Below are 27,617 nucleotides of genomic sequence, written 5' to 3' on the forward strand. Positions count from 1 at the left end.
ACAGAGAAAGCAACACAATTCAACATGGGGTCTCTCAAAAGGATAGAAAAATTTAAAGAGAATAAAAGTGTAGCCTTTGTTTTTATCTTCCTTACCTCTCTTCCTCTCATATTCCCAGGGGAATTAGGTAACCCCACCATTATAAATAATGGATGCAAAAAATAGATTTACAAAATATTTTTGATAGGAATTTAGTTTAATGTATATTTTTCCCTTTTTTTTTTTTCCGCAAATTGATTGAAAGCATAGTGCTAAAAAAGGCCGCATCGCCATTTGCCTCATTAAAAGGTTTTCAAAAAACAAAAACCAAAATGATATTTCTTGCGTTGTAAAGGTATAAAAATAGTGGTATAGGCCTTTTAAAGGGATATGTATGCTTTCAGCTAATATTTGGCTTTACAATAACTGCATAGTGCATCAACGTGTTATTATCGCCATTGGGATTATTACCCCATTTTTTCACTATGATTGAAAGGGAATTAGACCTCTAATGTTTTCTCTCTATTCTCTAATATTTCCTTTCCCCTTATTTTCTTTCATGTGGTGGGAATTGTCAGATTCTTATTGTTTCTTGTAAGGTTAAAGGAATCAAAGAATCTAATGATAGATTTTTGGGGCACACTCAAGCCATCTATGTCATCAACTAAAAAACATGACAATCAAATCATGGAGTGCCACTTCAATTTAACTGAATAATAAGAATTCCTATGACCTTACTCTCCTCCATCCACTTATCTTTACTGGGAATAGAACAAAGATGAAACACAGATGTGCAAAACTATCCAATATTCATTCACAGGAGAATCAGATTTTCAGAGCCGTGAGCATTTCATACAGATATGCTCACAAAACTTAACTTTTTTTCTTGTTCTAAGAATATATATAGACTGTTACAGAATAAAAATTTATCGGTGGCTCATGCAAGATGTTTGAGCTAAATTGGACTCAATAATAGAGGTAAAAAAGTAAGGTAGTTGTTGTTCAGAGGTTCTATTCTTCGACTCCAAGTTTGGTTGTCGCAATGATGATTAGTTTGGCCAGAAAAGTTAATTCTGTTCTACTTTCCTTTTCAATGTTCTTTAACTCCGTCTACAATTGCATCTAGTTCTTTCACGGGACAGTCGCATCTAGTTCATTTACCCATTCCTATTAAGCATATCCATATGAATAAAACAATAAAACCCAAGTTTGGTGTAGACCCATGTTTCTGCCTACTGGGCGGCTTAAAACCCACTAAATTGGTTAGAAAGTTCTAATACAGATATAGCCTTGCATTTTCACAACCTTGCTCTTATTAGCAGTAGCAAAGAGATTAACTATTATTTGACCCTTGATAGCAAACATTTTATTAGAATCTATTATAATCCGAAATCCAACAACTACAAATCTTCGGTCCAGTCGAAATAAGAACACCCTCCAAAGATATGTGTTTTTATTCAAACAAAAGAATGCATTTAAAAGCTTTTGCTAAGTGAGGTAACATACACTAGAATATAAATAGAAATACAACATTTCATCATCGAATGCTTTAAGTGACTCTCACTCCCACCTACATAAAATATGGGGGTCGATTGTATGAAATCTTACCCTAGTAAATACAAGAGAATATTTCCAATTGACATTTGATAGAAAACTTCATATAAAATAGGCATGCAAATGATTTGATGAGCCATTTTACGATAATCCATTAATCTATTACTTACTCTGGTTTTTAATAGTTGCTACACTTTTGTTTTTCACGCTATCCAATGCACGATTTAATCTTTAATATCTTTAATTTCATATGATAAAAAATTTTAAAAACTTAATATTATGAAAATATGCATTAAAACGAATCAAACAAGATCCCACTTGACTGTGTTTTACATTATACATGGAGAAATATATACCAAATAAGATCAGTTGATGAACAATAGTTGCTACAGGTAGTTCCTATAGGAAATGTACAACTATTAAAATCCGAAATTGTAAACCTTTGGCTCCATCAAGATTGGAGTAATAAAAAGGTCCATATAGTTTATGCCTTAATAAAAAGTCATATAGTTTATGCCTTGAAGCTGTATAACAGAAATCAACATAGTTGATAGCAATCCAAAGGTGAAAAAAGATGTGTAAATATGGAAACTAGATTAAGCATCTAATCCATATCCTAAAACCCGCTAAAACTAGAGATAAGAAAGTATTAATTATAAACGAAAAGGAGAAAAGTTAAGGCACAATGCATCATGGCAAACAACATATCCAAAAAGTCAATTTGCTTAAGATTGATCTTCCTTTAGATTTCTTGGGTTGCGGTCAAGTGTTTGATAACTGGGAGAATCAGAATTTAATGATTGATTTTTAAAAGTGCTGTTAACCGAGTGCCATACAATTACATGTTCTCATGCATTGTTAATTAATTTCTAGGATGCAAAAAGGAAAAAGAATGGATACCAGGTAACAATAGATGACAAAAGAGCTTCAACTACTAAAGAGAAAAATTGAGAGCACAAACTTGAAAACATCGCTTTTGTTTGTTGAAAGCATAGGGCGCCCTTTAGCCTAGGGATCCTAATTGGTTGTGGTTGGTCCACAGCACTTTGACATACAACAAGGGATTATTGCAAATAATAAAAAGAATACTATACACTCCAGATCATGATAATTGTCTTAGTGGATAGGGCATGCCCCATGGTTCCAAGAGGTCTATTGGGATCGAGTCTTAACCTTGGCATATTAGGATCTCCGAGTCAACGCTTTAGAACATGATGGTTGTCTCTGTGGATAGGGCATCACCTTTGGTTCCAAGAGATACGTTAGAATCGAGTTTCAACCTTGGCAAGTTGGGATCACTCTTAGTTGTATAGAACGGGTACTGGTACGAGTTCGTATTTGGGAACGGGAACAAAAAAGGCAAAAGTTTGAACTTCAATTACATATATTTGTACACCGTTGTGATATGAATATCTGACCTAAAAGAAATACTCGAGCTTCTTAGATATTATTGTCGGCCATAATTTATCTGTATACCCAAATAAGGTCTAAAATCTAACTACACCCCCTCCTCCCAAATCACATGTATCACAATCTATGTAAAAAGTGACCCAAATTATTTTTTAAAGTACAAAAGAAGATGGTTGATTAAACTTTAGTTTCTCTTTAAGTAGCTTCTGTACTTAGCATTCTTTAATAACTTTAATATATTCCATAATAAGTAAAGTAGATTCTGGGATGATGCTGAAAGAACCCTGTTATTTTAGGCTTGTAGGTGAAGTTCCTTTGAATCAAAAGGCTTCATAAGAGAGGAGGAAAAAGGTGTTTCCTTCCTCATCAATTATTATTCTGTAGGGACCTCATCACGACGACGTTTATAAAGACAAAAGCAACGACATCAAATGAAATAAGAATGGTATCTGGAATCAAAAAAGGAGACAATAAAAAGAACCCAAGTCACCACCACTCTATCAAAGCACATTCATTTAGTTGAGTTGCTGCAAACTAATGCAAAAATAAATAAATAAAGTAAAATTAAACAATACGTAAAAACTTACTGAAAATGATGCGAGCAGTATGTCACTCTCCAACTTCACCTTTAAATTACTTCTTACTCCTATTTTTTATCACCGCTGAGTGCTGACTGACTAGAGAAGAAAAGAATTAGTTAACATAACATTTTACAAGACAGCTTACTGCTTTTTCAACCAAAAGTGTTCCTAAATAAACTAGCATGAATCTGGTTAATAGTGGAAAAGTATATTGGCATACATCAAATGAAATAGATATTTAACACTGAACGTGTGTCTAAATATGTACAGACTACAATTACAATATTTCATTATCCCAAAATTATTAAGTTGCTCTCGGCTATAAGGGATTCGGAAGTCAAATATACACAAACTTATCCTTGTTCATGATAACAAAGATGCTATTTCTGATTGACCATTAATAGTCATAGGAAACTATCATTTGCAACTTCACATAAATGAGAGTATACAATTCATGTTGGCATGAATTGATTGGGCATTAATCGGCTAATAAGGATATTAGGCCGTGACAATTCGTCACATAATCTCACCGTGGCCTACTCGTGTGGACACGGAACACCCGTGGGCTAAGGCCCACAAACCCAAGGGGATGAGCATTGACTTACACATACACTTTGTGAGGTTCATTGTTTCCCAAAATCATATGGTAGTAGAAGGATTAGCTCACCTAATATATATGTAAGTCCATAACCCACTATTTTATCGATGTGGGATCTTGTCTCACATGAAAAGTATTTCCAACTAAGGATAGACAGATACGGGTGAGATAGTCAGACAATTGTAATCAAAGCTAAGAAATAATAGAGCTAGAAGAATAATTTACCAGATACTAATATCATGCATACAGATGGGTAATAGGCATTAGGCAAACTTTACTCATGATTATGTAAAGTGGTGTATTTTATAAGTATAACCTCAAATAGAAGTTGAATTGCTGTATTTTGTTCTATATCCGTGGTATTAATCAATCAGATTTTGCAGAATATGCAACGTTCCAAAAAAGTATAGCCAACTAAGAGTCGGTAAAATTCATAAGAATTTCAACAAGGAAGAGAATAATTTTCCCTAGTTTGTCATGACATAATACCTAGAACCATTAGAAACAGAATATCTTTGTCAAAGACCCCACACCTTAATTACAGAGACAAAAGAGAATCACTACTGAAATATTCCCTTGCATAATTTGTGCAGGACTTATTCATAGATGACAGGATAGCAAGCATTATTTGGGATGCTGCGTCATTTCAAAGGGCAACTAAGAAATTTGCAAAAATTTAACTTGCATGAAGCACAGGGTACCACCACGAGTAGGGGGACCTTAAGGTAAATCGGTTTAGTATTAAGCCTTGAATTCTGTCTTTCCATACCCCTATAGGCTCTAAGCCTCTAACTATGTCTTCAATCATTATCCTGAAATCAGGTGACAGATAAAAGCTACAACAAAACAACGTAATTATATTTTACACGAGCCTTTAATCTTAATTATATGTTGATCACAAAATCTCTATATTTTACACGAGCCTTTAACCTTAATTATATGTTAAGTACAAAATCTCTAATGCGGTCGCAAAACAGATTTTGTGATCAATACAAAATCTTTTTCTATATTTTGATCGTATTAAGCTCTCAAACCTTTATAATACAATCGTGATAAACTGATGCCGGTCATTATTGTGCACTATGTTTGGATTAGGACGTACACATCACCCACCTAAAAATTTTTTCATACTGATTCTCATCTCTTATGCTGTGCTGTAAAATAATGTTCATTTGGAGATCATTACATATGAATATGCACACTGAGTGCTAGTATAAACTCCTATATTACATTGACAAATTTCCTCGCTTCATGTTTAAGATTAGACAGTACTCTGTCTTACTTAAGTAGGCCAGCTATACACACCAAGCCAGCGTTTAACAGAGACAATACTCTGTAATACAGACATTTATTTCTTTTTGCTCAGAATCATATTTATTCATAAAATTTCCAAAATTTCTATGGTAAAATAGTCCTAGTAAAAATTTTCAGCAATCAAGACATTAAATTGACAAAAATATCCATCAATATGGCCAGCACAGAATTTCGTAGCTCTGAAAAGGTGCTATCAATTCTCATGGAAAACTTACCATGGACATCAATAATTTACAAGGAAAGGCTAAAGCATAAATCCTGACAACATGCTATACTGGAAGGCAGAAACACACAAAAGAAAAGAGAAAATAAAAAAAGAAAAGAAAAGGCATGAAAACACAGAGACTCTTCCAACTATGTGGGTTTGCTGGTGGTTTAAAAGATTCCTGGACTATGTTACTTTTTCTCAGTCTTATCAACAACAAAACTCGGCAAAGGTATGATTTTTAGTTTCACCTACTACTTACAATCCTCAAAAATACGACAAACGACAATTAATCCATTGCACACAGACCGTTTCTTCTCTAGACTAGGATAGAATGCATACACCAAAAGATCTAATCAAGTTCGGAACTCTATCGAAATAATCTAACAGGAAAGCTTTGTCTTCTTTGCTTCTATACACCTTTTCCATATCAGCTGGTCTCCTAAGAGACCGTCTCTTCGTCTCTCAAGCCCAGCCCATTAAACTTTAATATCCACTTACTGTATCCTTAATGCCTACTTACATTATCCTTAATGCCTACAGCCTACTTACAATATACTCAGCCACCGAAAAAGTACTTAAAATGTTTTCTTACAATATTCTTAATTTCTACTGAGAAACTTAGCCTACTAGCCTATTTAGTATCTCCTTAATGCCTACTTATAATATCTTTAATGTCTACTTACAATATACTTAATGCCCACCGCGTAAGAACTTAAGTACTTATAAAGTTATAATATTCTAAATGTCTACTTACAATATTCTTAATGACTACAAAAAAGTTACTATTTATTTTCCTTTTTGGGTCAGTCCAATTAGAAATGGTCTCTCACAAAAAATTTGTGTTTCCATATTAGGTCTTTGTTGCTTAGACTCATCACTTTACCTTAAGTATCCTTATCAGACCGACCCTTGAAACTTGGATATGGGTAGGGCACTTGGAAACTTCAATTCGGTTTTAACTATTGGGGTTTCTTCATAAAATAACAGAGTAACATAGCTTTAGGTCACTACTCAGTACTAAAAGTCCAAAACAGACATGGATTCTTCCATCATATTCAACAACTAGATGCATCGTTGAATATAACATAGCAGACAAATTTAAAATTAATCCATTATATTCAACACCTGCTCCCTTCAATTAATCCATTATAATCAGTAGACACAGATTTTTCCATTATATTCAACCACTAAGAAACGGTGATAATTCATGCAAGAGCACCCTTTAATTTGTCAAATAGAAGTCTACTAACAGATGGGTTCAGAGCACATAAGACTTTTATACCCAAGTCCCAAGAAGACAACTTAAAATTAATCCATGGTTACAAGCTAGTAGTTATTATGCAAGCGACTTATCAACTATATTACTACACGCTGACTAACCTTCCTTGCCATTGTTTTTTCTTTGTGAAGCTTGTAATCCAGAACAGAAATAATATGCAGACAGAATAAAAACTACAAACCAATTTTTAAATTACTAAAATCCAAAATCAACCAAAAAAAAATTTCAATCAAACATCACAAAATTATAAAGCAATTTTTAATATTAGGGAAGGAGTAAATGGTTCCAAAGCTTTTGACTTTGTTGTATAATTTCTCTTAAAGGGTCACACCAGTTTGCACTTGCTTCAGTTCTCAGTTCTCACATCACACTCAACTTCAACCGAGCTGTAAATGTCAGTAGTCAGATACAATATCGGGGAAAGGATACAGTTAAAAATGTCATGGTTAAAAAAAATGAAATGGAAAAAGTCAGTCGTCTGTTTGAAAAGCGGTATTAAATTGTAGTGATGGTAATTAATTCATACAATTTTGTGAGGATGATCTCTTGTGAAAGTGCACAACATTCAACTTCATTCCCGAGAAAATTTTTCACACTTAAAATATCATTATCATCATTACCACATTAAAGGTGACATTACATAGAAAAGTACATTTATGAAGAAAAAGATAGACCTAGAAGTGAGGAAATTTTACTATGAAGACTGGCATTAGACTGTGCTTATAAAATTACAACTTTAATAAACTCCAGATAATTACTGTTATTTATTACCACAAAGCAAACAAGTAGGAGTTACCGAATATAAGTTTTTGGCATGTTCCAACATCATATTGAATTAATCATTATCAAGCATTGTGATTATGCAAAGTGTAAGATCCGAGTTCGGTATGTTTGTAGTGGGAAAATGTGGATATATGTGATGACAGACCTGACAAGCAAGAGAGCAGACGAAATAGAGATTAACAGTAGATTAATAGTGTCAATGATTAAAACTTTGAAACTCAAGCATTAACTAATGATGCCTAAAGAGGCTCATTAAGACCACATCTTTTAAAAGAAAATGACAATAGACAATGGAGATATTGATATCTTTACTTTTGTCCAAGAGAATCAGTAATAGTTCTGATCAATAGAAATGCTTACTTCACTAATCTGCGATACAACTAGTACACAATGCTTCATTGATAAGGAGAAAAACACCTTTAACATAACATAAGGAAACTAAAAGTTAAACAGTTCTTTGAAATGAAAAGCCATGCAAAAACAAAGAGATGATAAGCACAAGACAAAGAATGGTACTTGTCAAGGAATATTGAACAGTTTCAAATATAAATCAAGTTGTTGATGAAAACGATGCTATATTAGAGTTCGAACAATGTGTTTCAAACTCCAATATTGTCAAGATCAAATGTATGAGGTTTTGTGACAAAGAAATTAAGCTATTAATGATATCGATGTTTGTAGGAGAAAGTAATGCAATAAAACGACACAAAGATTTAACGAGGTTCACCCAACTTAGGCTACGTCCTCCGGTGTGTAGTATCCCTTATATTATCAAAGGAGTTCAAAGAACTCTCAAATATGGAGGATTACAATAGAGAAGAGATATAGAATAGTATTTGGCTTGGGGTGAATTTTGTTGAATGATTCTTTATGTGTGAATGAGAGCTCTCTATTTATAGAAGAGATCTCACTAAGTAACATTAAGTACATTAAAATTATGAATAAATGATAATGAAACATCCCCAAGTACTTGAAGAGTCAAAAAACAGCATCCTAGGAGCATCAAGAATTAAACCTTTGCACTTCTTCATTAAGTCTCATAACTCCAATGAATAACCCATACTTCATTACCTCATTAATTCACACTTTTAATCACCATCATAAATCACAATCATCAAGACTCAACTTAATACACCTACATTAACATACTCATTGGATTCCAAACCCAAGAGTCAAACATGAATGCACACACCAAATTTGCACTCAAGTCACACCATTCATAACAGTTGAAATAGAATACACAAAAGATATTTATAACTAATGCATGGTACATTCAGTCTGACAAGTCTAAGTTTTACTATATACTTCTAAGAAATTTATAACTAAATTCATTTATATCGGTGCAAGGAACTTACAATTCAAATACCTATGCGCCAAACATATCCTCGTGTACTTTGTTATTCCAATGCCATTAAAGTAGCTCTTATTTGAGTTCCCATTAAGACGGTATTTGGGAGGACAAATGTATACAGCCTTACCCTTGGATAACAAGACTTTATTTTTATTTTTTTGCGATCGACCCTCGATAAAAACGTCATTTGTAGGTGCACATAATAAGAAGCACACATGAATTAATGAATCGCTTATTTATTGTCCATTAAAATCCAAAAGTAAATATCCCTAAATATTTGGCCATTGAGAATGGGTAAAGACATCTACTTTTGCAATCAATTATTCATACTTTTTCACTGGTTGTTTAAGCCAATCTTCCTATATACTTCTTCCATCCATTTTAGTTTGCTACACTAGGCTTCCGAGAGTCTTGCTATGAATGTAGTAAACTCAAAAGGGTGGAATAATCAAGTGTCAAGAGTCAAGAAAAATAATCACTGTCCACAAAGATGTTTCATCATTTAGTGGTTTCTCTAATCTCAGATCAAAGTGTTAATATTTCTTGAAGTCAAAATATCTATATTTTTATATTTCTTGAAGTCAAAATATGATGTAAGATCACCTACATCTAGTTCTCCTGAGCTAGCCAAGATCAATAAAATGATACATCAAATGGAAGACGCTCAAATTCAAGGCCCAAAACTGAAGTCCTTTAATTTCGTAGTCATAAACTAAGTCTTTTCTTTTGGGTCGTATTATTATTTAAGTCTTTTATTTTATTTCGAATATTTGAGTCTGTTTGTTTTCGTTTACAATAAAAAGTCTTAGAGATGATTAAGCTAGGTTTAGGATCAAGCTTAATCATGTCTCATGTTTAGTTTATTGAGTTGTAATTTTCTTTTAATTCTAGTATTTATTTTTTGGCTCAAATGGGTTCGAAATTTACAAAGCGTGCGAAGCAAGAATCGAAACAAAGCATTCAGCCACAAAATCAATAAAATGGCTGAAAATTATCAAGGATATATGAAGATTATCAAGGATATATGAAAATTATTGAAGGACATGTGCAAATCAATTCAAATCAAGCCAATCACTTTATTTCCAAATATCCTTTAGATAAAAATATATAGTTGTTGGAGACTTGCTTTTATCCACTAGATTTAAAAATATAGTTGTTGGGAGCTTGCAAGTTGTAATCTTTGGTAGCTGAATGCTTTAGTATAAATAGGCTACTTGCTCTCTTGTAATTCATTCACTTCCATTACATCTTTAATACAAACAACCTTTGAGCATTTCTTGTTCTTTCTTTGCAATTTAATTTTAACTTGGAGTAGTTGAAAGTAAGTTGAAGTTCCTTTGCTTTTCATTCTTTTGGCTAAAGATCGAATGTATTCTTAGGAGCCCATAGCTTTAATTTCGTGGTGAATTCTGTATCGAAATTAAACCTTTGGTTCAGCCATTTTTAAGTTGTTCAATCAACATATTTTTCTTAATTTTCCTTGTTTCAAACCACAAAAAAATCACAAAACAATTCCATCACAATAGAAACTAATCAGCCCTATTTATTGAATTTGAAACTTCAAAATACAAACGTATATTTATAGTTTGGTTCTTGTTTAATACATAGCTAACCTATATCAAAATATCTATAACATCAACTGGATGCCAAGGAAAATTTCAAATGGTATAAAATTTTGATTATACAAATTACGAAGTTTTTCTCAAATTTCCAATGCAATAGAATGAATTCGGTAAATGAAATGATTGAAATTATACTCTTTTTATCATCAATCTCACTATCTAATATGGACAAGAGAACCAAATGGGCCCTAGTCATATCCAAAATGGGGATTGATCAGCAAAATTTTTCAGGTGCATAAGGTGAAAGAAAATTTTCCATAATTCAATGCTAATTAACCCTTGAATTACTCCAGATTAACTAATTTAACTCAGAACCAAGAAATTATAGTTCATTTCGGTAAAAACTCAGATTGCAGAAATTGGAAATCCCTTGAATTTTAACGCTAATAACCAAAATATAAAGGCTAATTGAATAAAATAAAGAATTTATAAACGAAATTACCTTAAGAGTACGCAATAGTAGACATTATAGCAGTAATTGAGAACAAGAAACTCAGTTGTCTCTGCAATTGATCATTTGATGAACTGTTGAAAAGGGGAATAGCGGGAGAATTTTGGTTTTCGTTTTCCTTGAGAAATATATGAAATTTAACTGCCAATTGCCAAACAAATTTACAAGGTTGGGCCAATACCTTGGGTTCAGATGAAAAGCCCAAAACTAAGTCGAGCTATTCTAAATGATTTAGAATAACAAATTTAATGCGGTGATTCTGAATATTTGACTTAATTTCGTAGATAAATTTTTTATCTATCAGGTGATCCTAAGTGTTTAACTTTTATATGTGACTGAAAAAAGTTAAAGTTTTTGTTAAATCTACATTATTATTATGCACTATAATGACTATTTTTCATAAAATAAACTTCACAATCACACTTATAAGACATTTTTTTCAAAAATATATTCAAAATCAGTACTTAATTTAACAAAGAACTTAACATTTTGTTTATCGCATGTAAAAGTTGAAAGCTCAATGTCATTATTCGGATTTTAAAAAATGTTTATCTACCATGTGGAATAATCAAAAACCCATGGTTAGCACGTGAAATTTTTCTTTAGAATATCTTTGACTTGATTACCACAAATCCACAATATTAAAGTCTTTGATTTACAGAGAAATTATTTGTCCCATCTAATTTGCATTATTTTCAATTTAGTCTGTCCCAATAACTTTATATAAGTAGTGGTAAAATTTAGGTCAAAAGTTAAGAAAAACATAAGTTTAGATTTTGGATATTCAAATTGGGTAAATAAGAGGAGCAATGATTAAACTTGTGACATCTAAATTAGTTATAAAAATGTTAATTTTACCACGTAATTCACCTATATTTTAACGTATTTAATGATGTACTACACATATTTATGATCGGAGAAAAAATCAGGGGGTTAGCCCCTCTCGTCCCTTCCATGTTGTGCCACCGCTTATGAGGACCTTTTCTATACAACTTTTAAGAGCTTTCGGAAGAAGTAAGTTCAACATATAAGTTCATTGCTAATAATATAAGAGGAAATTAATAAATATTAAAAAAGGTAAATTCATACAACATAAAAGTAGAAGGATCATGACATAACATTCATCATGTTATAACATCTTCGTGTACCAAATATTAACACGTTATTTTCAACACTTGTATAAATTGTAATTAATATTTGGATTTATGGAGTATGAAAAACAAATATTAATTAATTATAAACCATTAACATGACATCGTTACATCATTTGTTGGCTAATTGAACTATTCTTGGAGAATGTCTCACATATCCTTATATAAATTTACTACATAATTATAAATCTATAATAACAAATGTTAAGATAGTATTAGTACTCATTTACAAGATTGTGAACCGAAGTTGCCATCATATGCTACAGTTAGGGTCGAACAAAGTTTAGTCTAAATTGCAAATCAAATCAAATCGAATCAAACTATAATTTTTACATTTGATCTGATCTACAGTCTAAACGGTCAGGTCTGATTTTTTTTCAAAAAAATTTACGGTTTACGATTTGGTTCCAGTTTTTTATTTTTCAAACCAGATCAGACCGTAAATCGTACTATAACCAAAAATCATAATTTTTTAAAAAAAAAATAGGTTGCTTCCTAGATATTTTCAAATGTAGTTATTTATATATAATAATATATACTTGAATGATGTTGATGCAATTAACTGATTACAAATTATTATATTTGGTGATTATAAGTGTGAAATATTTGTATAAATACATATATAAATTTGAAAAAACTATAAAAATAAAAACCGTAGACCAAATCGTTGTAGAACTATTTAATCCAGTCCGATATGATAATTTAAACAGTCCAATACAATCTGAAAAATTTTCAGACTAAACCGAACCGTGTGCATTTCTAGCTACACTTACATGAACCGTACTAAGGTTATTACATGTTACAGAGATATGCAGCGTACTTTAGCATCATGAATGTGGTGGTTTTGGGGGTGTGGACTGGACTACATTCGGCCGTAATCATTTTTATCGAAATCCATTTTATCTTCAAGGCACATCTCATAATGCAGACAAATTTTTTATTAAGATTGTTTTATTGTGAGACGACTTCATATAGACTGACTTAATTTTAATTTTCTTAGAAATTGAATAAAAAAAAATTCAAAATGAAACCCTCTTATATAAAAATTTACGCTCAATAAATACATTTTCCATCTTTTCCTCTGATCTCATGTGCTTTCACATACTTTACCTTAAATTAAAATTTAAAATATTAAATTAAAAATTATTAATATTAGGCTTAACTTATTTACATTTTAATTTACATTAAATTAAAATTTAAAATATTAAATTAAAAAATTATTAATATTAGGCTTAACTTATTTACATTTTAAAAACACTTATTTTAACATAAAATCATAATCATGAGTATGGATGGTAACGTAGGCGACTAAGGCGAGTGACTAAATGTGGTATGCCCTTCTCCATAATACACATTTCCATTTAAAATTTTTATACCCACCATCTACCCACTAACCATGACGGTGTGGATAACATTTTCTTACCCAAACCTGCACACTTGGGTATCAGGGTTTGTGTTTAAACTCATCCTCATTCACTATGGCTATTAGGGAATATTCAACATTGATATATTCACCTTACGTTCACTTCAAGTCCGCATTATATACTCCATAAATCTTTACAAATTTAATTTTACATCTAACTTGTTTGAACCATGCAATTTAATAAAATAAATTAATGCCATAAATTTTTTTTAATGGTTTTTATATCAATATACAAAATTGATATAAAGTTAGTACATTATAGATAAAGGAAAGATGACTATGAGGTTGAGCGGGTGGGTATGGGGTATTGGGGTATACTAGATCTAATACCCACCACTTACCCATTACCCATGACGGATAAGACTTTTCATACACATATCCACTCACCATACCCACAACTAATACGGTGCAAAATCTGTATAATTTTGTTCGCCTATATTTGATCAAGTATTTAATGAACTTTATTTATTGAATTTATAAGAGATTCATACAACCTATTTCCAAAGCCATACGTGCATTTCACATTTTATACTTAAGTTTTGTTTATTAAATAGAATATCTTTGAATAAAATAATATCTTGTATATTTTGTAAATTTTTTAATTTGGTAATTATTTTGTAGTTTTTAGTTTTCTTAAATTAGAGAGTACCTTTTATATATATTCATCATCATGAAATGAATGGCAAGGGAAATCATTTTCTAATATGCTATCAGTAGCTTAGATTTTTGATTCTTCACAACCTTTGTCTTCCAACTCCTTTTTTCTTCTTTCTTTCTTTCATGGCTTCCCCTTGTCCATTTTCTACATACAATTGGACTAAACAAAAGCCTTATTCATCTTCGTATGGTGCGCCTAGAGTTCTATGGCCACATCCGGCCCAAAATTTTTGTACGGGGTCTAGTTCTTCTATGGGTTATTGTCCTACGGAAATTGATCACACCATGCACAATCTTTCTTTATCTTCTCCGGATAAGCAATATTATATGGATACCGGTGCGACATCTTATATGTCACATTCTCAAGGTACTCTCTTGAATTATTGTTTTTTGAAGTATCGTTTTAATAATGCAATTATTATAGGTAATGGTCATATGATTCCGGTTCACGGTCACTGACATGTTTCTCTCCCTTCCCCCAATGAACCTTTAACTCTCAAAAATGTCCTCCATGCCCCTAAACTCATAAAAAATCTCATTTTCGTTCGAAAATTTGCTAATGATAATATGGTCTCTATTGAATTTGATCCTTTTGGATTTTCTGTGAAAGAACTGGACACAAGGACCATAATTATGCGGCCTAATAGCACTGGTGATCTCTATCCTTTCATTTCGACACATGAAGCGAGCTACCTCTTTCTCATCCCCGTCATCCACTTGTTCCGCTTCTTCTTCTAGCACCTGGCACTCTCGTTTGGGGCACCCGGGCAAAACTATTTTAGATACCTTGTATTCCTCTCGTTTAATCAAATGTAATAAAAATCCTAATTTTGTTTGTCATTCTTGTCCTTTAGAAAAACATGTTAGCCTTCCTTTTCGTACTTCTATGTCTGTCAGTTCTCGCCCCTTTGAAATAATACATAGTGATTTATGGACTTCTCCTATTTCAAGCCCATCTAGATACAAATACTATGTTCTTTTTCTTAATAACTATACTCATTTTTTGTGGCCTTTTCCTTTATTTCGTAAATCTCAAGTTTATGAAATTTTTGCCAATTTTTATACTTATGTTAATACCCAATTTGAGCTACAAATCAAATTCTTTCAATGTAATCATGGGGGTAAATAATAGTAAACTTTTTCACAAATTTTTTGTTTCTTGGGGTATTATTCTTCGTTTTTCTTGTCCTCAAACTTCTTCTCAAAATGGCAAGTCCGAGAGAAAGATTCGTTCCATCAACAATATTATTCGTACCCTTGTGTCATGCTTCTCTTACTCCGTACTTTTGGCCCCACGCCTCAAATACCGCAACCTATCTCCTTAATATTCTCTCGTCTAAATTACTTGGTCATCTCACTCCCACTCACTTCCTTTATCACAAAACTCCTTCTTATGACCATCTCCGAGTTTTTGGGTGTTTATGTTTTCCTTTAATTTCTTCCACCAAAATTCACAAACTCCAACCTCGATCTTCTCCATGTGTCTTTTTAGGCTATCTATCATCACATAGAGGTTACAAGTGCTATGATATCGTGTCTCGTAAGATTCTTATTCTCGTCATGTGATTTTTGATGAAACAGTTTTTCCTTTTTTCCAAGACTCCAAACGTACTCCTCACGAGTATGATTTTTTGGATGATCCAAATCCTTATTTCTTTCTCCATCATTCTCAACCTAGCAGCAACATCCCATCATGTATCCCAATCCCATCTCCTACTGGGCCTCACCTCCCTAATGGCCCAACATCATCCCCCCATCAACAAACTCCTTCCTTCTCATCTCAAAATGTTGGGTTTAGCCCAGTTGACAGCCAGCCAGCCCTTATCCCCCTTCCTATTGGGCCTACATCACACGGTGCAACACCACACCTTTTCAGCCCATCCATACCTTCATCGTCTCCCCCTCTTCCATCCCCTCCCGGCGTGGCTAAGCATAGTAAGCATGGAATTTTTAAGCCCAATCCAAAATATACATCTCAAGCCCTTTCCATTTCCTTTTCCTCTCTTCCCAAAAATTCCATACATGCCCTCCGTGACCCGAACTAGAAATTAGCCATGAAAGAGGATTTTGATTCTTTGATTGAGAATAATACTTGGGATCTTGTCCCTCGGCCCCCTAATGCTGATGTGATTCGTTCTTTGTGGATTTTTCGGGTCAAAACCAAGTCTGATGGTTCTTTTGAGCGCTATAAGGCGCGTTTAGTTGGTGATGGTAAGTCTCAACGGGAAGGCATTGAGTGTGATGAGACTTTTAGCGCAGTGGTCAAACCCGCTACCATTCGCATTGTTTTGAGTATTGCTTTGTCCAAGTCTTGGTCTATTCATCAATTGGATGTTAAAAATGTGTTTCTTCATGGTCATTTGACTGAAACTATCTACATGCATCAGTCTTTGGGTTTTCGTGATCTGACTCATCCCGATCATGTTTGTCTTCTTTGAAAGTCTCTTTATGGTCTTAAGCAGGCTCCTCGAGCTTGGTATCAACGATTTGCTGATTTTGTGACTACTATTGGTTTTGTTAACAACATTTCTAATTCTTCTCTTTTTATTTATTATCACGGGTCCGACATTGCCTATCTTTTGTTATATGTGGACGGCATTATTCTTACTGCTTCATCTGATTTACTTCGTCAATCTATTATGGCTAAATTGAGTTCTGAGTTTGCTATGAAGGACTTAGGTCCTCTCAGTTAATTTTTGGGCATCGCTGTTTCTTGAAATTTTGCAGGTCTATTTCTTTCTCAACACAAATATGCTACTGAGATTCTTGATAAAGCAGACATGTCTCAATGCAAGCCTACTCCTACTCCTATTACTACTTCTAGTAAACTTTGTGTTGATGCTGGTTCTCCTTATGATGATCCTACTATGTATCGTAGCTTGGCTGGAGCTTTGCAGTATCTCACTTTCACCCGATCGGATATTTCTTATGTTGTTCAACAAGTTTGTCTTTTTATGCATGATCCTCGGATTGAACATATGACTGCTCTTCATCGCATTCTTCGATATGTCAAGGGTACTCTTGATCATGGACTGCAGCTATATAAGTCCTCCATCTCTTCCCTATTATCATACACCGATGCTGATTGGGGCGGTTGTTCTGACACTCGTCGTTCTACTTCTGGCTACTGTGTTTTTCTCGGTGATAATTTGATCTCTTGGTCTACTAAGCGCCAACCTACGGTTTCTAAGTTCAGTGCTGAGGCTGAATATCGTGATGTGGCTAATGTTGTTTCTGGGACTTGCTGGTATCCTAACTTACTTCTTGAGCTTCATTTTCCCATTTCTATGGTCACTCTTGTTTATTGTGATAATATTAGTGTTGTTTATTTGTCGGGCAACCCAGTTCACCACCAACGCACTAGATATATTGAGATGGACATACATTTTGTTCGGGAAAAAGTGCAACGTGGGGATGTTCGTGTAATTCATGTTTCATCTCGATATCAAATTGTCGATATTTTTACCAAGGGTCTTCCTCAGATTCTCTTTGATGATTTTCGGTCCAATCTCAATGTCCACAAACCTCTCGATTCGACTGCAAGGTGTATTAGAATATAATATCTTTGAATAGAATAATATCTTGTATGTTTTGTAAATCTTTTGATTTGGTAATTATTTTGTAGTTATTTAGTTTCCTAAAACTAGAAATTACCTTTTGTATATATTCATCAATTCTTCATCAATTCATGAAATGAATAGTAAAGAAAATCATTTTCCAATATTGTTAAATACTCAAAACAGTAAAAATTCTATATTTTTTTGTTGCTTTTTATCCCATAGATTTAACTGTATCTTTCACATGTTATATGGGTCATATATGTCTCCACTTTTGTGCTTGTTTCTTTATGCATTATGTTTATGGGTAAAGAGTTTCATGCTACTATGCTAGCCAAGTATAATCAAACATAGGAAGGGGCCTGCGGCCATTTATTGAGTTTCATGCTAGCCAACGACACATTTAATTAGTCCGTGCCAAATTTTCAAAAGATTACAACATTTTATATTGGGAATGTGATAAAGTATAGAAGTATATTTGTAGAGACCGTCTTTTAGTGAAAAAATCTCAAATAAAAAGTTCATATTCTCATAATGTGTAAAAGGCTTATCTCTATTTGAAACATTCTCATACAACAATATGTATTAAGTATATAATATACTCTGAGTTTCAACGATCAACTTAAATTATTAATTGAATTGGTTTATTGACACCTCCACGCATTTCTTCTCTATTTCAATATCATTCACATAACTTTTATTTTTTATTTTATCCTTTCAATAAGTAAACTAGTTTTTAATACTTATTGAAGTGTTTGGCACAATAGTAAGTTGGACAATATTAGCTTCTTATATGCAAATAAATGGTCTACGGTCAAAATAGCTAAAGCTTGTGAAATTAAGGAAAAAACTTAGTTGATCCGTAGGTAAATTATCCGCTACTAATAGATAAATAAAATATATTTGTTATTGATGATTTGGATTCTAATACTTCTAATACCTATTAGTTGTGGATAGTTTATCCGATGAGTTACATTTAACAATTAGTGCATTTTAATGAAGATGGGCCAATAGGCAATGAGGATCGAATAATACAAATTCTTGTACGAGACGGTCTTACCGTAAGACATGTTTTATACTTAAATTAAATAGCCTAATAATATAAACTTTTAGTATATGGATTTCTTGGTTTGAGGTCGTAAATAAGTGAATTATTCTTGCATGTCTGAAGGATAGGGGCCCAGTCCTTGAAATAGTGCAAACAAGAAATGCTAAACTCCCTAAGATTTTGAAAGGATGAAAAATTGCTGATATGGGCAAAAAGCAAAACTAGTTAACACTTTTCTCCTTCTTTCTTTATCAAATGTGGAATCGAAAACTCTACTCTTAAAACATTTAAAGATTGTTCTTGTAACACCCCCAGACCCCACTTTAATATGTGGCTCAAACTTCTCCTTCTTCTTTGATGACTTGGCATTTCCCTTCAAATCCACCCACAATTCCCAATTCTTAATATTCTTTAGTCCCACCTTACAGCTACTTACCATCCTCTGTATTTCTGTGAAAGAAAAAAGCTCAAAAAGAACTTTTTTTTTTTCTAAAAATGTCAGAAAGATTTGATCCTTCAATAAAGCTTTTTGGGAAGATGATTCAATTGGGTTTTACTAAAGATGAAGATTTAGTAATTGCTTCAAGAATTCAACCATTTACTGATGTTTCTGCTTCTACAAATGATGATTTTGATGATTCTGAAAGAGTTAGTTCTCATCAGAACATTCTCTGTTCAAAACATGAGAAAAACAGGGGAATTAAGGTAATTTTTTCATTTTTTTGTGTAATTTCATTCATTTTCTGGTTGTAAAGTTCATGAATTTTAAATGGGTCGTTTTTAATTTGATTAATTTTGTTGTTGATTGGGTGTGTAAGTTTAAGGATTTAGTTGAAAACAGAGGATTGGATTAAGAATTTCCTTGCAATTCTAATTTCTATATACCCTCAAGATTTTTTGAAATTCCTTTTCTTAGATTTAGTTTTCTTATAACTATATAAAAAATTTGTAAAATTTACATATTTTAATTAGTTTAATTAATAATTACATTGAGTTTTGTCGAAAATATAAAATTTGTTGTACACCGATGACCCATCATCTGCGTTTTGGGTTTTGGGAGACAAAAAAATATGATAGTGTATAGTCACAAAAAAACATATATAAAATATAAACTATATTTTAATAAATAACAAAAATAAAAAATAAAAAATAAAAAAAAACTTGATCCTCCAGTTACCAGTTTTTATTTATATTGGGGTTAAGGCTAAAGAGTCTGAAGGAAATTGATTCTTTTTGTAGACTGTGAGTATCGAACCCATAAAAGCATTTGTTTTCATTTTTGTTTCTTCAATTCAACTAATTGATAATCTTGTAACTTTGTGTTTCTACTTTATGGGTATCCTGATATTATTAAATGGCTCTATGGGTAGGATATACAATTTTATCTTTTAGTATTTCCGTTTTAATTCTTCAAAGCAAATATTGTAATGTCATATTTGAAAACGATAATTTCATTTTAAAATTTAGAATTGGCTAAATTTATTGTTTGGCAAATTATAAATTTTCAATTTAGGATTTAGATGAATTATTTACTTAAAGTTGAGAATTTGAGAATAGATTTCTAAATTTTGTCATTCTCAAATTCTTTATTTATGATTTCATAATTGAAATTCATAATTTGAAATAAATTACTTATTTTCAAACACAACCCATAGTATTTTAGGAGTAAAAAATTAATGTGAGTGACATTTATATTTGAAGCTAATGCATTTAGTATAGTCTAAAATTTGGAACTTTCATCATCAGTTAGTTTAGCCCTTCTTTGATGAAAATTTGGGAACCATGATTTCATTTAGAAATTTGGAATTGGCTTAAATTTATTATTTGACAAATCAAAAATTTTTAAATTTAAATTTGAATTAAATTTCACCATTATTTTTAAAATAGTTAAAGTTGAGTGTTTGAAAATGACTACCCAAACCTTGTCATTATCAAATTCTTCATTTATAATTTCATAATTAAAATTCATAATTTAAAATGAAATACTTGTTCCTAAACACTACATAATTTAATTCACAATTGTAATTATTGTTTAGTATTTCCGTTGAACTCTTCAGAGCAAATGTCGGCAATCTTCAACAAATTGTATTCCAAATTCTACTTCCCTAGGCAAACATTATAGGGAGGATCTAAAGAAAGGAGCTTTAAAACAGAATGAATCAGAGAATTCAAGAGTTGTAATTCCAAAAACATTGAGGTTCGATGATCCATTCGAATCATCCAAAAGCTCGATATGGACTAATCCCGACACCAAGAACAATCATGTTGGTTCATCTAATGGGAGATTAGCATTTTTTGGAGGGTTACAACAAGCTAAAGGTGTTAACTATGAGAGTAGAAATCTTTATCAAAGTTTTGAAGGACAAGGATCATCAATGGTTTTGCAAGCTAATCCTGCTGCATTCTTAAGGTCCTTGGCGTTGCACGAAATCACATGGTGAGAAGATGGAGAGAAAAGTTTCAAATTACAAGTGATTAGAAGTAAAGGAGAGGAATGTAATGAACATGATTTGTAACTTGTGATTTGAAGATTTTAGGGAGTTTGTGAATACGGGTGGTCCGTCTTGAGATTTGAGAGGTCCTGAACGAAATATTAATTATGAGTTTCTTGTTGCAAATATATATATATATATATATATATATATATATATATATATATATATATATATATATATATATGCTCCTAATTATTAAATATTAAAGCGTCGTTTTTTAAATTTTTGGATGGATTTTGGGCGTAAGTCCCTCTTGCCCTTTATAGGACGGCCCTGGTTACATGTATATAGGTTGCCAGAGAAAGCAGCACAAATAAGCTAAGAGGATCCATTTCCCTTCATTATATCCCCACTCCTCATGTTCCCTTTGCACACCAAGGTTTATATATATATGATTTATCTATATATCTTTTCAAGAAATTTTATTATTTGCATAGCCATAGGTCTTGAAGTGGAAAATTCAAAGAAAAAATGAGAGAGAATTATTTAGGTTTGTTTGGTCATTTGTATAGAAGATTGAAAGGTGCATTAGTTACAAAAAAATTGAAACTATTGTAAAAGTTTTTTTTAGTTTTATATTTTAATTGTCTTGGTATTTTACATGAAATTAGAAGTCAACATAAAAAAAAGTTAAAAGGAGTATATATTACATATCGCTTGACCTATTAGTATCTAGTAGATACTTCTTATTCTTGCTAAATGCTATGGTCGTCGATTAGTAATGATAAATCGAATTATCGTACAAGATTCTAAATTTTTTAGGGTCCAACAATTTTTTTTTCATGTACAAGGTTGATATTATCTTAAATTAAATTTAGATATAATTTATATTTGTTGTTAACTAATACGAGTTTTTGTGATTTTTTTATGTAGCTAAAAATGTAAAAATATGGATTAAATATGACAGTAAGGGAAGCAAATAAAAAGATTTCTTGTGGGAACACCATATGAAATTATCTAAAATGACAAATAGGAATATTTTAGTAACATAGAAAATAGTAATTATATCTCTATCTACATAATTTGCATTAAAATTAAAAGATAATTAAATTTTATAAAATAAATTCAATAGTTATTTACACCCAAAAAACTGTATAATATCATTCCCAAAAAGATGTATGAACTAATTTTACCACGACTTCAATTTAGTCAAGTTCTTTTTAGGGAGCAGAAGAGGAACAAAAAATAAATTTAACTACTAAGTTCATGGCTTTAAGGGACATAATGGAAATAATAATTGACTTTAGATGACACGTGTTTTCGATGTCAGATTCAACAATCAAGTATCCCACACAAAATAGGATTTAGGGAGAAATGCGTTTTTCGATTTAGATCATATCCATGCCCATTTAAGCAAAGAATCAGGAAAAATGCGTGTATTTAATTTATCCAAAAAAATATAATATTATATAAAGAAAAGGATAAGTGAGGCACAACTCAAGAATTTTCATTGTAATTGTGTTTAATTTACTTCGTGAATCGTGAGTAGAATCGCCACATTCCAACTTTTGGGAAAGTGTTGGATAGTTTCCTAAATAATGGTTCAATTGGTGGTAAGTTTCCATGTGATAACAACAATAGTTAAGTTTCCATGTGGTAACATTGGTGAAGCTTAATCCCTATATATATAATTAGATTCACTACACAAATCTATGATCCAATCAAAAAATATTAGAGAGCAATAGTAGTCATCTTCAAATGGTGGAAATTTCTTTATTTTCAACCTTAAAAAAGCATCAAACATGTTTTTATCCACCTGCTTCAAGACCCTTAACTTTCTTTATAATTTGGTATTTTCCTTTTTCATTAAGCCACTTAATTTTACGAGTAGAGTTGAAACTAAACATATCAGACCGATAATTCACCAGAATGAAATGAAATTCGATATAAGTCCAAGTGAGATCAATATGGTCATGAAAGAATTAGGAATAGTGTCCGAGGGTTTTGATGATGAAGACAAGGAGGTTTTTAAGGGAATGTTTGGTGAGGAAGAGCCTAATTTGGAGGAAATTTGGGAAGCTTATAAGATATTTGACGTGAATAATGATGGGTTTATTGATGCAAAGGAATTGGGAAGGGTACTTTGTTGTTTGGGATTCTTAAAGGAAGGATTGGATATAGAAAAGTGTAAGAAGATGATTAGTGGTTTTGATAGAGATAATGATGGCTTACTTGATTTTAATGACTTCCTTAAGATTATGCACACTTGTTTGTGAAAACAACTCGCTATTATTATTCATCGTCATCTTTTTCATTTTATCACCACCTCCTAATGAAATTATGATTTTGCCCCTAGACTTAAAATTTATTTAACAAATGTAAATCTCACTTAACAATCCCGAATATTATTATTATTATTATTATTATTATTATTATTATTGTTATTATTGTTATTTTTTTTATTGTTGTTATTATTATTATTATTATTATTATTATTATTATTATTATTATTATAATTATTATTATTAGTATTGTTATTATTATTATTATTATTATTATTATTAATTTAAATAATTTATAATTATATATTATTATTATTATTTTCTTATTATTTAATATTAATTTGTTTTATTATTATTACAATTATTGTATTTTATATTTTGTATTGTTATTATTTTAATATTAATTATTAAAGTAAATTATATTTTTTATTTAATATTAACTTTTATTATTATTATTTTAATAATAATTATTAAAGTAAATTATAATTTTTATTTATTATTGAATATTTTTATTATTAATGTTTGTATGTATAATTTTTTAATAACCTAATGTATGGTTTATTTCATATTTTAAATTTGCAGGACTTTTAAAACTTAGGAGACAATGTAGATTACTCTGGTAGATTTGTTACGGATAGGAAATTTGATTCCGTAGATGAATTACATAGTTGGGCCTAGGGATGGTCATGGGTCCAGGACCCTGTTGGACCCGCTCCGGACCCGCCCCTTTTTTAAGGGTCTGGGTCTAAATTTTTGAGACCCATCGGATCCGGGTCGGATCTGGATCCAAAAAATTTTTGACGGGTCCGGGTCCGGGTCCTAAGGTGAAGACCCGGACCCTAAACTTTTAAATTTTATATTATGAATTTCTGATTTTTAAATTCTAATATTAAATTTTTTTATTATTAATATATAATAATATAATGCCTTGGGCCCTTGATCAGTTGATTACTTGATTCACTTGATTGTCTTCCCAAGTTTTCATTCTCAATCCAGTAATCTTAAGTCCCTAATTTTTTTCTCATTCACTTGATTCACTATGTTTCTCATTTAGTCTTTTATATTTAATTTTTTATTATGTATTTAGACAAGTGTTTTTACGTTTTAGTAATTATTTTGTATTTGAATTTTATGGACTCGAACAAGTGTTTGCAATACGATAATAAGTTGCTCACAAAAATACAAAAAGACTCGCAAAAGGTACAATTTTGACAAATTAAAGAGGCTTTGTATAAGACCCATTAAGGAACCTAGACCCGTCAGATCCGTAGGGTCTGGGTCTGGGTCTGAAAATTTTGGACCCTAAGGGTCCGGATCCGGATCCGGGTCTGGATCCATAAAAAATAAAAGGGTCCGGGTCCGGTTCTGGCCAGACTCGCCCCATGACCATCCCTAGTTGGGCCAATGAGATAGCAATAACAATTAGTTTTCAATTTACACGTGCTTCATATAAACAAAAAGAAGAACATTCTAGAGTTAGTTTGTATTTAAGATGTCACCGCTATGGTAATATTAGGGGTGATTTGCATAACCTTGATAATGCTGTCCGACCTGGTTCTAAAAGTAGAACATGTCGGTGTAAATTTATGATTGTAGCAAGTAGTCGTAAACCAGGAGAAAGACCTTGGACGGTGAGGGTGTGTCCTGGGGAAAAAGTTAGACATAACCACCGATTTTTAGTGTATAGAGATGGTCATGTAAGGGCAAATAGGTTGAATGTAGATATTCGGCAGCACATACGACAGCTTAGTGCAACCGGCATGCAACTTGCCTTTATCATGACTTCAATTAGAGAAAATTTTTCCTGGTTTTTTACTAGTATTAATCAAATATACAATGTTAGACGGTCAACTAGAAGAGAAGAGATGGAGGGTAGGACTCCCCTTCAACACTGTCTTTATATGGCCACAAAGCATAATTACGTGGTTTGGACAGACTTGGATAGTAAAGGGGATTTGAGCAAATTATTAGTTTAACTTGGGTAACCTGATGTTTTAAATTTAGATAGTCCATAGTGTAAGACATTGTGTACATCATTATTTAGTTTAACTACACATGTATATGTGATGCAATTTGTAGATAGTCCATAGTAATACTATTGTGTACATCATTATTTAGTTTAACTACACATGTAGATGAGATTCAATACGTGAATGGAATTTAATATGTATAGAATTGATGTAAATTAATAAAAGCGTTGATGTAAATTAATTTAACTATAATGTAAAAAGCATTAGTTTTCAATTACAAAAAACAACAGTCTATGAAGGGCTATGCCCCTTAAAAGCTTGTCATTCGGCAAATAAATCTCTAATATCAGAAACGTATACATCTAAAGCATGTGTTTCCCGGGGGGTCATTTCCGCAACAGGAGGCAGTCTCACCAATAGAGCGACTCGACTCGGCCATTCATTTAGAAACTGTAAAAAAAAAAAGAAAAAGGGTGTGAATAAGATATTAAACAGTATTTAAATAACACAAACACATAATAGAAAACAAATAAATTAAAAAACTAACGTATTCCACTCTGCTTTCAGCTGGACCAAAACCGGCACTCAGTCCTTCGCCAGGGAGAAGGTATGGGTGGGAGGACACTCTGAACCAGTCAACGTAACTATGATCAGCCTCTGATGGAATAGATGCCCGACAAAGTGCCTGATCACCAAGGCGGCCACAATAGGGGAACCTACTCCATGCCTCCGTGTAAATAGGCGGAGAAGCAAAGGTCACATAATAGGTACCGTGTGCCGGTCGTATAGCCTGGGTTGGTCTGACAGGAGGGGGGGAATAGCTTGCACAAAGCTGACCTATCGCACTGTCCTCTCCGACAAATACACCTCGACGATATCAAAGCAAGTGATACCCCCGATGTAGGTGGTGCGTGGGTGCTCATTTAGCAATGCCCTTGGAGAAGTCATGTACGGAGTCCATTCCACCTGCATACAAGCAAAATTAACATATACAAATAATCTACAAATTAAAATAACATGAATAACAAAGTGTGATGTGATGTACAATACCCGAGTTTCCGCCATGGAGTCCAATATACTCCTGCGGTCCCTCAGCCTATTGATCTCACGACTTGGCTTGAGCGTAGACCACATCTCCGCCCTAATCTTATTAGGCACATCTACTTGACAAGGATAAGGGCAGAAGGACGGAAAGTACTAGTAAATCCATGTCTGAAGCAATGTCAGGCAACCAGCAATGGTCTTGCAATCAACCCTAGACGCCATTCCCAGTTGCTGATACATGTAGGCTAGCGTCACCGCATCCAAGGCGTTCTCATCCTGATCGATGTTGACGGTTAATATCAGGTGAGGTCGCATGTCGGTTTTGGTCTTATCCGCCAGCAACGTAGAGCCGACAATAGCCATGTAATAGGCAGTCGACTGGGTCTCCATAGCCTGGGATCGATGGCACAACTTCATAACCTCAGCAACATTGATGCCACCGTTGATGAATATCCCTTTTCGTCATAGCTCGGACATGGGCTCCCCAAACAGACCAGCAATAGCACCCTTCCACTCCCTCAGTAGGTTCAGCCGGTAGTGAACCTTCAATACCTATGCCCAATATGCGTTGCACATCGTGCAACATAATCGTCATCTCCCCCCATGGCATGTGGAAGGTGTTCGTATCCGGCTGCCACCTCTCCACGAAGGCCGATATCAAAGCACAGTCAATGTGCTGATGCATAATGTAGGGTAGCCGGCCGAGGGGAGTGTCAGGTGGAACATCATAAAGCGCATCAGACATATCTCGCAGTCCGATGATCGCCTCTAACGGCTTCTTTCTACTACAGCACTCCAGAACCGGAGGCGTACGCTCAGAGCCGTAAAAAATAACTTTAGCTATGTGCCCGCATAGCTGGGTATCAGGCGCGTATCTGTGGGCCCCCGGGCTGGGGTGATGTGACCAACCAGTCCATTCC

The 27,617-nt window shown here is 32.8% G+C and overlaps 3 protein-coding genes across 3 annotated transcripts; all 3 read left to right on the plus strand.

The window, feature by feature from the left end:
* The first annotated feature begins 14,484 nt into the window (after positions 1-14,484).
* Positions 14,485-16,406, plus strand: LOC130808558 (extensin-like). Its single transcript, XM_057674017.1, has 2 exons — positions 14,485-14,728; positions 15,943-16,406. The coding sequence occupies exons 1-2, from the start codon at positions 14,485-14,487 to the stop codon at positions 16,404-16,406; spliced, it is 708 nt and encodes a 235-aa protein (XP_057530000.1).
* A 2,773-nt stretch (positions 16,407-19,179) lies between these two features.
* On the plus strand, positions 19,180-22,737 carry LOC130809100 (cyclic dof factor 3-like). Its single transcript, XM_057674732.1, has 2 exons — positions 19,180-19,671; positions 21,024-22,737. The coding sequence occupies exons 1-2, from the start codon at positions 19,462-19,464 to the stop codon at positions 21,405-21,407; spliced, it is 594 nt and encodes a 197-aa protein (XP_057530715.1). The 5' UTR covers positions 19,180-19,461; the 3' UTR covers positions 21,408-22,737.
* A 360-nt stretch (positions 22,738-23,097) lies between these two features.
* On the plus strand, positions 23,098-23,764 carry LOC130809101 (probable calcium-binding protein CML45). The gene has a single exon (XM_057674733.1). It carries the CDS (start codon positions 23,204-23,206, stop codon positions 23,675-23,677), a length of 474 nt encoding a protein of 157 aa, XP_057530716.1. The 5' UTR covers positions 23,098-23,203; the 3' UTR covers positions 23,678-23,764.
* The last annotated feature ends 3,853 nt before the right edge of the window (positions 23,765-27,617 follow it).

The sequence above is a fragment of the Amaranthus tricolor genome, chromosome 3 (genome assembly GCF_026212465.1).
Source record: "Amaranthus tricolor cultivar Red isolate AtriRed21 chromosome 3, ASM2621246v1, whole genome shotgun sequence".
Taxonomy (NCBI): Eukaryota; Viridiplantae; Streptophyta; class Magnoliopsida; order Caryophyllales; family Amaranthaceae; genus Amaranthus; species Amaranthus tricolor.